This window comes from Pavona decussata, unplaced genomic scaffold, assembly GCF_977016875.1.
Source record: "Pavona decussata unplaced genomic scaffold, jaPavDecu1.1 SCAFFOLD_53, whole genome shotgun sequence".
Classification (NCBI taxonomy): domain Eukaryota; kingdom Metazoa; phylum Cnidaria; class Anthozoa; order Scleractinia; family Agariciidae; genus Pavona; species Pavona decussata.
In genome coordinates, this window is record NW_028145475.1 from 1,305,788 (window position 1) to 1,317,500 (window position 11,713).

At 40.0% G+C, this 11,713-nt stretch overlaps 2 protein-coding genes and 1 pseudogene across 4 annotated transcripts in view; 2 read left to right on the top strand and 1 right to left on the bottom strand.

Annotated features, from left to right (window-relative positions):
- Positions 1 to 11,713, top strand: part of LOC146480359 (uncharacterized) — a 40,498-nt gene that overhangs the window by 8,071 nt on the left and 20,714 nt on the right. The window lies entirely within an intron of this gene.
- Positions 827 to 7,913, top strand: LOC146480362 (uncharacterized; annotated as a pseudogene). The gene is made up of 3 exons (XR_014864672.1): positions 827 to 992; positions 1,494 to 2,065; positions 6,105 to 7,913. The product of XR_014864672.1 is annotated as an uncharacterized LOC146480362 (transcript).
- Positions 10,871 to 11,713, bottom strand: part of LOC146480363 (uncharacterized) — a 5,041-nt gene continuing 4,198 nt past the window's right edge. For both annotated transcript variants that reach the window (XM_085109523.1, XM_085109525.1), the window contains exon 3: positions 10,871 to 11,713. This exon is cut by the window's right edge and continues 1,128 nt beyond it. In XM_085109523.1, the coding sequence (XP_084965649.1) occupies positions 11,625 to 11,713 (89 nt within the window). In that variant the 3' untranslated portion in view covers positions 10,871 to 11,624.

An 11,713-nucleotide genomic window follows, 5' to 3' on the forward strand; every position in this document is an offset into this window, starting at 1 on the left:
AATTAAGAACATTGAAAAGGGTTGGTGTAATCAAAAATAGGCTTCTATCAAGCCTCTCTGCTTTCGCGTGTTCGTGGACTATCAGTATCCGTGGTGTCGTAAAAAATATTTCTCTTTTAAGGCTCATTCTGTTTCATAAGAATTCAACCGAATCTCGATCCCCTTAAAACCAACGAAAATTTTAAAATTTAACCGACCAGATTTCAAACAGTTTAGAAAGTGGAATCGGTCCACCTCCCTTCACCTTCCCTCCCCTCCCCTCCCCTCCCAGCCATTCGTGTTAAAAATATCCGGACTGTGTCAAATTCTCGGAAACAAATTTTTCCTTTCTGAGAAAACATAAATTAACATTTAATCGTCCAACTTAGTGTCACTCTGAATGTCAATAATTTGAAGCTTTCGGAAGCTTCACCAAAATGTTCCAAAAAAGATCAGTTTCCTTGCCCTTCACTTCCCTTCTCTGGAAAAGATCACAAGCCCCCTCCCCCCCCCCCCCAGCCCCCCATGGAACAAATTCTCGGAAACCGACTTTCATTTCTAAGTAAGTATTTAATTATTCATCGTCATGTATTTTACATGTTAAAACCAAACAGAACACAGTTAAAGTCTGATCAACATGCTCCAGAAAGATCAGTGTTGGCGTTGTGATACTAGGGAACTTAAGCACCGGACGTTTTTGGGGCGACGGCTACGTCTACAAACGAGCCAGCCTGGGTAAGAGGGCGCCGTCGTTCCCGCCAAAATCCAACCTTAAGCAAAGAGGTGTTTTTGCGACGGCAACCCTTTCGAAAACTGCCTTGAAAGCTTGCGAAAACCTCTGTGAAAAATGTCTTTTCGTGAACCAAGAGAGATGCTGTTACTAGCATATGATGGTAAAATAATTTCTGATGAAGAATTCTCGGTCTTGTGGAAGAGCTGCCGTTCCAAGAACCCAGATTTTCCGCACAGTTCGCACGCAAGATTTGATCTTGAAGACATCAACGAAACCGAATGTTTGGTAGAGTTCAGAGTCGATTATCGAGCCTGTTCAATCTTCTCTGGGTTGACTCCCAGAATTTGTCACAGTCTGGACTGCCCTTCTTGAACTGAAACAATTCTCTAGCAATCATTTCACGCAACAGGAGAATGTCGTGGTCATATGATTCCATTACAGGTTGTTTTTTTTATAGCCATCTTCACGCTAGAGGCTTAAAAGTTCAAGAAATGACTGCAAATACTTGATAATCGCCCGTACAAGTGCCAGAACGATAGAATAATATTTTAAGCATCGATAAGTACAAAAAATTGAGGGCAAAATGATATAAAGGAACGAAAATCATAAAGGCGAAACTCACGTTTTACACGCGACTTCAAAATAAGCAAAACAAAGTCGGCGCCGAGTCGCGACGGCTGACCATGTCGGCGGGAAACGTGAATCGGAAGTTAATTTGAGTTCCGGTTGCCGTCGCCCCGTAGAAAACGTCTGGTGCTTAAGTTCCCTACTATATGTTCAGCGCCGACTGCAAAGATCTACTGCGGCAGATGCGAAATGGCGTATTACTGCAGCGATAAGTTAAGAGTAGCGATGAGTTTCGACATCAAGTGGATTGCCAGACGGCTGTGTTAAAGAGGAAATGTTCTGGATGCGAAAAGGAGAAGACTGGGCTGAAACCGTGTGAAAGCTGTCGTCAAGCTTGGTATTGCGATAAAGAATGCCAGAAGAAATCCTGGCCGACACATGAAGCACACTGCCAACAGGTGTCAAAGGAAACCAGTGAACTTGCTCATCGGATGAAACTTACTTTTGACTTAAAAGAGTCCATGGAACTTCATGGCGTGGGAAAGTTTTTATATTACTGGGGCAACACTCCTGCCGTGGATCTCATCAACCTTCCTCTGAACGAAGGCTGTGATTATTCCAAGCCTTTGTCGGTTCTTGCTTGTGGTGTTGGAGACCCAAGGAATGTGGTGCTGTCCTTGGCTCAGCTTCCGGAAACTTATCAAGAAGAGTGCACTTTTGTTTTAAACGACATTTGTGCCTGTACACTGGCGAGGACAGTTCTTATTCTGTATTTGCTTTTCAAAGGTAAGCCCTCGATCGTTATTGTCTAATGTTATGGGTCCTTCAATGCCGCTATGTTAGGAGAGAAAATCAATAGCTTATTTTGGTTGCTATAGTTTTGAAGCTCTCGTTACAGAATAACGAATTGTACTATTGGATCTTTTAGCACGCGTAAAAGCAAACCATATTCATCCAGGTTTAGTATTTAGCCATTCATATTTACTCGCATTTACCCACTAGTTGCTCGATACTTTATTCACTTGTTCTTATATTAGATTATATTTAACCGCAGTTTTCGAAGTCTATTATTGCATATGTAAGCAGAGGCAGCACAAGCTCAATATCAGAGAACCGTTGAATTATAAGGATTTGTATGGAATAATAACGGATTTGTGTAAAATGGTAGAAAATAACAGTGTTTTGACGATAAAGTCAACTTACCCTGTTTCTTCTTGTATTCTTTGTCATTTACCAGTTTTTCAAGCCGATTCGAAGCGATTTCGGAGAGTTAGCGTCATTCAGGTTTCCACTGTTAAGGGTAACGAAAGGCCGAACTCTACTTCAGCCATACCCGAAGCGTGAAACGGTATAAATCCATTAAAATCATTCCTAGTGTCCCAATTCCTCATAGAATCAAAGTCAGTAGAGATGAATACCTATCCTTCCAGCGCATTTCCGACTCAATTGAAGTCGTATCACGCTTGCTCAAGGGTTTAGTGCACAACGTCCCGGCCTTCTCCAGGTAAGAAAGGCTTAAAAATATATATTTCCAACGCACCTTTTTTCGTGAATGGTGGTCGATAAATTATCCTAATTGCGTTGGCGAAGGAGACGCTCCCTAATCGAGTCGTCCCAATACTGTCCATCATGCCCAGCGCGCGTGTTCCTTAGCGCAAAAAATCGAGAAAATAGGTTGTATGTCGGTGCAAAATCGCACCGTCACAATAGCATTATGAATATGACAGTCCATCATGCCCAGCGCGTTTCGTACCCAGTGCCTACCGCTGTAAATGTTCCTGAGCGCAAGTAATCGAGAAAAGAGGTTGTATATCGGATAGGATTGATATTTCGCGAGAAATCGAGAAAAGAGGTTGTGTATCGGATGTAATTGTTATAAAAATAAATATCAAAAGGTGTCAAAAATGGTTTTGAAAAACATAGAAGTTTCTTCAGTGTGGTCATGCCATGCATCTCCGAGGAACTTTTCTTTCACCGTTCATTATAAAAACGTCACAATAGCATCTTGACGTCCTGCGCGCGTTTTGTACCGTTCCTCGTGGTTTCGCTTCGAAAAGTACAAAACGAAAAGTGCAAGACAAGGTAAGATCCTTTTCTTTCTGAAATATCCGCCGCATCCTTGGTAGGATGCCCTATAAACACCTGAGACTGGTAGCATAAAACGTTTCTAACGGCTGTTGACAATTGTTCCCAGACAATAACCTAATGTTTTGCAACTATACTTACAGGTTCCTGTAATCTTAACATGATTAATGCAACCCAGTAGGGTGCCTAAGGCCCTAAGTCGACGCACTATAATCTTCGATTACTACTAGTTAGCCCTACTAGCCTCGTTAGCATGTGCAAAATTCAATAAAATTTTTACACTAAAATGAGGTCAGTTAATAAGGGCTAATTAACATATTTATTGAAAAGAATAATAAATTGGCCATTGATCAAAAAGGTCTATAAAAAAAATTAAAAAATCAGAAATTCCAGTGAAGAAAATTTACAAAGCTGATTATATTTGTACTTACACTGATGACTAAAGGCGTACATTATGATCACGAAATAAAAGGGGAAAAATCAATCACGGTTGGCCGGGTTCGTCCTAAATTCAATTTTGATCTGGACAATGTCCCCAGTTACTACTCTACGCCAAATATTATGAAACGGTTGACACTCGAATAAGGTGATTGATTGGTTGATTGATTGATTGGTTGATTGATTGATTGATTGATTGATTGATTGATTGATTGATTGATTGATTGATTGATTGATTTCAGTTACAAAAAGCCGAGTTGCCGTTTTTTGGGGTGATCTGCACGGCCGGTTTGCAACGTCTCACATTGTTGGTTGAGAGGACAAAACAATGAACAACAGAACAATGCGAGGAGACACAAAAAACAATGCAGCTGCAGGTTGGTACAGTGAAAACAGAGCTAAGAAAATGTGCAGGCCTACTGGGGTGGAGGGGGGTGGGTGGTGGTTACATTTAGAACAATTAAAAGAGCTTACCTTTGAATAGAATATTGAATATTCCCCCCAATACTGACGAATTTCTAGTTCAAATGTTCTACATATTTTAAAAATTATCATGAAGTTTGGCCGGGTTAAGTTGCCATTTGTAACAAATTACTCACGATCTCTAAGGTAGTCAGTTCGATGACGTTTTGCTAATTAAGAAGCCATAGCTGTGACGATGGGTTTTTCCTGTTCGAGCGTACAGGTCAGACAAATTAGACTTTAACGGCGACTTGACAATGGCTGCGGTCACTTCTACGATGTAACTAAAGTTTAACTTAAGTTAATGTCAAGTTACGTGACGTCATCCCTAACTTTTTTAAAAATGTTATTTTTCCTTTTACCACACATTACTTACAACACTAACACTGCTTACAATACTAACATCATTTACAAAACTAAATTTCTAACAATGCATAACACTATTTACAATATAGTTACATTAGTTACAATACTAACTTTAAACACAACACTTATGTTAGTTATGCTAGTTATTTTTATAATACATATAATTTTTATTTATTTACCTAGTTTTTAACAGTTTGTCACAAAGGGAGAAAAAACGAGAGCACTGTACCGTTTTATAAAGTATCTAAAGCGTACGGTCTATATTTTTTCCATTTAAGTTTGTGACTCGACTCGTTCTTATTTGATTTCGTTATTTGCCATTCTAATCGATAAACGTAGTTGATCTTATTAATGAATATTCTAAAGGAAGGATGGGTACCTTTTTGGCGACAATCATAAATATATTGCTTAGCTAAAACTAGTAGTAATCGAAGATTATAGTGCGTCGACTTAGGGCCTTAGGCACCCTACTGGGTTGAACCTGTAAGTATAGTTGCAAAACATTAGGTTATTGTCTGGGAACAATTGTCAACAGCCGTTAGAAACGTTTTATGCTACCAGTCTCAGGTGTTTATAGGGCATCCTACCAAGGATGCGGCGGATATTTCAGAAAGAAAAGGATCTTACCTTGTCTTGCACTTTTCGTTTTGTACTTTTCGAAGCGAAACCACGAGGAACGGTACAAAACGCGCGCGGGACGTCAAGATGCTATTGTGACGTTTTTATAATGAACGGTGAAAGAAAAGTTCCTCGGAGATGCATGGCATGACCACACTGAAGAAACTTCTATGTTTTTCAAAACCATTTTTGACACCTTTTGATATTTATTTTTATAACAATTACATCCGATACACAACCTCTTTTCTCGATTTCTCGCGAAATATCAATCCTATCCGATATACAACCTCTTTTCTCGATTACTTGCGCTCAGGAACATTTACAGCGGTAGGCACTGGGTACGAAACGCGCTGGGCATGATGGACTGTCATATTCATAATGCTATTGTGACGGTGCGATTTTGCACCGACATACAACCTATTTTCTCGATTTTTTGCGCTAAGGAACACGCGCGCTGGGCATGATGGACAGTATTGGGACGACTCGATTAGGGAGCGTCTCCTTCGCCGACGCAATTAGGATAATTTATCGACCACCATTCACGAAAAAAGGTGCGTTGGAAATATATATTTTTAAGCCTTTCTTACTTGAAGAAGGCCGAGACGTTGTTCACTAAACCCTGGAACAGTCAAGCGTTCTTCACCTTAACTTAGGAAATTACACTCATTCGTGACGTGCCGATAAACATGGATTCAACTGTTTAAAACCTCATCCAGGCACTTCATATTTTGTGTTTTATATATTAGTTCTTACATAATTACAGTGTTGACTACTTTATGTATTGTTACAAAACAGTCTTTAACTTTACCCAAATAGAGTTTGTGTAATTCGAAGTTCTCCTTTATGTCCAAATTAGGAGGACGGCAAGTCGCAAGCTCAGTAACGCAGATTTGGTACTCCTTACGGCTTAGCGAAGAAGACTTTCAGCTTGGGATCCGAACGTTGCGAGAGCTGATTGAGGCGTCCAGTCTAGAAGCATTGACAGGAGAGGCTATGAAGATGGACAAAGGAGAGTTTCAAAAACTTTCTAATGTGTGGCGAAAGTGGCTTCATCTCAGTTCCCGTGAAGGAGGCTGGATTACAGAGGCTCGAAACATAGTCTTACGTGAGACAAAAACCCGTCAAGATCTGTATTTGGCAGCAATCCCCATGGACCATAAAGAATCGGCATCGAATTGGTTTGCAGACGGGATTCTGTTGCCAAAGGAATCGCGAAGAGAGCTTCCTCGAGAGAATTTTACTCTCACAGGTTCAGACTTTACCCAAAGTCGTAATAAGGGCGATTTTGAGTACAAACTAAAGGCCTCTGCTCTGCCATTCAGTGGATGGGACTACAAAGATGTCCGGCAGTGGGGCCACTCCGCTTCCGTCCTTAAGATGTACAGCGAGTATGTGAGCCATGTGCTTGAAAAATGTGCCTTAAAGTTGGCCACTGAGCAAGTAAAATTTCACTTCCTGTTGTGCGACTGTAAGGAGATCGCCTCATTCCTTCCACCATGCCGGAAGTATGACCGCATAACCACCTCAAACACTGCTGACTATGTTCATCTGACCAAACTTCTGGACACGTGCAAGCCACTGCTAAACCTCAGTAACCCTTCCTCAGTTATCATAACCGAGTTTATGAACTGGGTTGAACTTACAAATTTGAAAAAAGAAGCGGATCGACTCGCTACCTCCATGCCGCTAGTCGATAGCTTTCGCAAAATAGTTCTTGAAGACACCGGAAATGACGCCATCGCCTTTTCAGAAGAATATCGTGCTTTTGTGGAGTACCAAGACCAAAGTGCAGAGTTCATCAAGTTCCTCCGCGCATCCTTGCAGATATTTGAGGATGGGCTTAATCTCAGGCGCACATGGAAGTCATTGGCTGATCATAATGGGCTGATTGCAAGAGATTTTCTCCGCTGCCAAAATCAAGTTTTTCCGGCCAGGTGGATGATGAATGGTCGCAGGGTTACTAAAATGAATGGCTTTGAAAAAACTGTAGAATGGACTCTTGAGGTAATTCCCGCGAAATGAAGGTTTCAAGTTAATTACAACTTTTTAATGTATACATGTTTGAATGAAGCTACATCCATCTTCCGTAAAAGTAACAGTCGTGACCTTCTTAAAAATTATTTCCTGCCCATTGGCTCTACGGAAATTTTCGTGAAATTCGTGAAAAGTTTCCAAGCTTTCTGTGATTGTTCACATGCTATATGTATTATTTCAAGAGATGTAACAAAAACTTTAGGTCACGGGGTTCGCGTAAGAGCACGATCCACTCAATTTACCCTATGATCGCTACCAATATTAGCTTTCAAAAAAGAGTTTATTTGATTAGATATTGCCACGTCTGGTGGCAATAGAAATTACATAGATAAAGTAGAACTTAGGAAAACGTTATACATAGAATGTATGATGCATAATCTAAAATTACAGGTAAATTTCTTGGAACGAAAAAACAATATAAAGCAGTGTCGACCCAAAAAGATCTTAGACTCGATTACAATCCGCTGTCTGGGAAAATGAAAGACCGGACTCGAAAGAGCGGAGGAAATCGGGGCCAGTGTGAGGTTAATTGTTTTATCCTACTTTTTTAGTTTGTACTGCACTGGACTTTTACAGTATTGTGTAAAATGTGAGTGTAAGTTCGTGCTGCTCGTTTGAATTAAATGATGTATTTCTTCGTTTGTTTGTTTGTTTGTTTCTAATTTGTACTCAATTGTACAACTAATTAATGTAATTTAATTTAGGCATGGTAGCCCATTTTTAAATGGGATACCAGCCTCCTTATTTGGAATCCAGAAGGGATCGGGAAATCTATAGACTATCAAAAGACGACCAAAATATTTGCACCGCCGAGGCTTGACTTCAGGTGTACTAAAATATGTTTGCGTGCGTACGTGCTTGAGTAAGTTAACAATGAATGAGATTGAATTTATGACTGACTGACTGACTGACTGACTGATTGACTGACTGAATGAATGAAGGAATGAATGAATGAATCGATGGATGGATGTAAATAAATGAACGAATGAATGAATGAATGAATGAATGAATGAATGAATGAATGAATGAATGAATCAATGAGTGAGTGAGTGAGTGAGTGAGTGAGTGAGTGAGTGAATGAATGAATGGATGGATGGATGGATGGATGGATGGATGGATGGATGGATGGACGGATGGATGGATGCATGGGTAGATGAATGGATGAATGAATGAATGAATGAATGAATGAATGAATGAATGAATGAATGAATGAATGAATGAATGAATGAATGAATGAATGAATGAATGAATGAATGAATGAATGAATGGTAGACAGAGAGACAGAAAAAAAGATGGAAGGATTGATAGCCGGGTGGATTAATGAATTAGTGAATGAAACATACGTTTGTACAGTAGAAGCAGGATTGTTCAAGCCCGGGTACTTCCTGTTTCTGATAAACGCTAGGTAACGGAGAAATCGTGAGTAGAACATTCCTTGGATCACCAACTTCACACAACATCAGAGTCAGCGGATCGGAATACTCCTCTCCTTCGGCATTCATCGCTAAGTCGAGTAGGTTCACAGCTGGTACATTACCCCAGTAGTAGGTGGCCAATAGGTCAGGGTTTCTTTCTTTTACCTCGAAAAGCTTTCTCATTTCTTCCACTGCAGGAATCAGCCGAGCTGACTCAAGTACAGGATATTTTCAATGAGAATACTAGTAGGAATTTTTAGCGATGGGTAAATGGGTGATTGCTAAGAAAAGTTGATGAAATCGGCTTGATGTTTCCACATCCTTTCTTAGCTCAGGGAGTAAAAGCCTGTACTAAAAGACTGAAGAAAGACCGCATCCAAGACAGATTCGGAAATAATTTCAGGGCCTACCACCAAATTAATAGATATTAAGGGGTTTAGTTTCTATAGAAACTGTGGTGCTGCGTCGGTGGGGCAGGGAGTGAAAACAAATATTTGGTTTATCAACTGAGTTGATGAGGTAATTTGATTGGCCACCGTGACGTCAGCCCTTCATGAAAGCGTATCCTAGCTCTTTACGGTCATCAAATTACCTTACTTACCAAATTAATATTTTTCAAACCGATCCCAATTTGAGAGTTCCGGTGCAGTCTAGATGAGCTAGAAAGTACGTTAAAAAGTTAATACCAGGAGAAGTGGGGGGCTATGGCTATTTCGCCGAAGATATTCCCTTAACAACATTAACAAGTCGAAAGAACTGCCAATTTTGATTCTTTCGAAATGAATTGATTTCCCTTTCGAATGTTACTCAACAAACTTCTAACCTCTTATTGGGCTTGCATTAGGGGCTTTTTATATCGTCAACTGTTACAAGTTGTTTACAATCTTTATTGTAACGCATCTTTCTTCTCGAATGCCATAAAAAAGTGTAAAAGGTAGTTCCGATTTCGTTTTCAAAAAGAGACCAGTACCAATGCAGCATTAGACTGGCTATAATTGCAAGGGCTTGCCTTTGAACAAGAAATACAGAATAAGAAGCGTCCTCGCAAGTGTACGGGCGCAAATGTCGTTAAAGACGATTGTGACCTCTTCTTGATAAGATTCTGGAAGCTGAGCCAAGGAAAGCATCACACTCACTCGGTTGGATGTCAGGTTGGATTCCGTATGAGTTACGAAGCCAGTCTTATACGCCGTATTAGATAAATCATAACGTTAACTCTTTTCGGTTCGTCAATCAGACTGGAAATTATTTGGTTCGAGTGGCTAATGAAAGTTGAAAATGTTTTTGGGACTACTAAAACTATTGAACTGAAGGTCTTGTTACCCCATCATGGTTCTATACGTATCTGTGCCGCTGAAAATGCGACAAGCTAATGACTGCCGGTTGAATTAGATTTCTTGTAGTCTGACCTCTCGAATCTGACCACCTAGGCTAAACAGTTTAGGTGGTTGCTTAAGGGAGGTTGAACCGTCAACGTTCTCCGTTCATTATCTCACTTCAAAGGTGAGTATGTATTGAAGATGTAATATAAAGTTTGTGTGATACCCTCACAAATGATACGCCGCCAACGAACTTGACAAGGTAACCAGTTGTCTGCTAGATAACCCATTTTGGTCAGATCGCACGCGGGTGGTGATTTCTAGAATTAACGGTACGTATCCATTGCGAAACAAAACAGTAGCTGTAATGTGTAATAATCGTAATATTGCTTTGATATCGCGCACTTTTTCTTTTTTTCCTTTTTGTAAATTGTTTCGCAGTCGCAAAAGCGCATAAACTGAATGCCGTGTTCTATTGCTCTTTATGAATGCGACATATTAAGAAAAAGGTTTTTATGCGGCGCTCTTTTGCGAAATTAGAAATAAGGTTCCGGTTGAATATTGCCGAAGTCTGGAACCAAAAAATTGCGAACTGCTCACGGTTAATGAAAGTTTCTGTTTTTTCGAAATGAAAAGACAGTGGACTTTGGTGGATTCCCTGCAACGGCTAATACTTTAAACTGATAGGGGGTCTTGAGTCAATTGTGTACGCTCGGCGACGCAAATATCAAGTGCATGGTTTTTTTTTTGCGAAAATTGGGCGAAAATTTATTCCACTACAGTGCTTCAACTACGAGCTGTTTTTTTTAACTAGAATAGGCTCACGATCTATTAGTAAATGTAAAACTTGTACCACAATTTCAATCATTTTTTTTTACAGTTCTTCTCTTGATAACATCTAAGAAGACGTCTAAATCATTCAATTTACAATAATGGCGAGGAGATCTCAAAAAACCACCAGGCTTATAAGAGAGGCCACCTCGGCTGTCATTTATAGATAGAAAATATGGTGCTGCGTAAGTGCGGCTTGGTCAATTCGTGATTTTATAGATAAAAACTGCAACATTTTTTCTTAAAGGTGAAAACACTAGATAAAGAAGTAATTAATATTGGGAGAGAGTTCCAGATTTGGGACCTTGGTAAAGGACTGTAAATTGCTTAAGATTTGTGCGACAAGAATGCGATCGATAGTGGTTGGCTGTTCTAGTACCACAATTATGCACTTGGCTACTTGTTACATGCAAAAACAAATTCAGAAACATTGGAGGTAATAATTGATTTTGATAAGAAAACATAAATTTGGCTAACCTTAAACGTATTAGTAACTGCTAGGGTAATATGAATTCGAGACAAGCCCACAAAACGAGATTTCATCACCTTTTAGAGGCCCCTTCAAAATTTTACGAAAATTACACCCGTTCGGATATATGTGGAAGCCTCTCTCCTCCGGAAATGAGCATTGCAAGGTCCACATGGTTCGCTATGTTCATTGATCTGAAGTATCCGCGAAGCAAAGGTTTAAAAATATTTATACTTTAAAGTATGGACTCAACCTTGAATTATACATGTAGCGCCAACTGTGAAAGTTCAATGCGTGGCGCATTTGTTTTATTCGCTCGTAGCTTCTTCTGCTGCTGAGTCAGCGCGCACAAGTTTCCATTCCAGCGCTCTCTCGTATCCGCGCAACATTACAACCC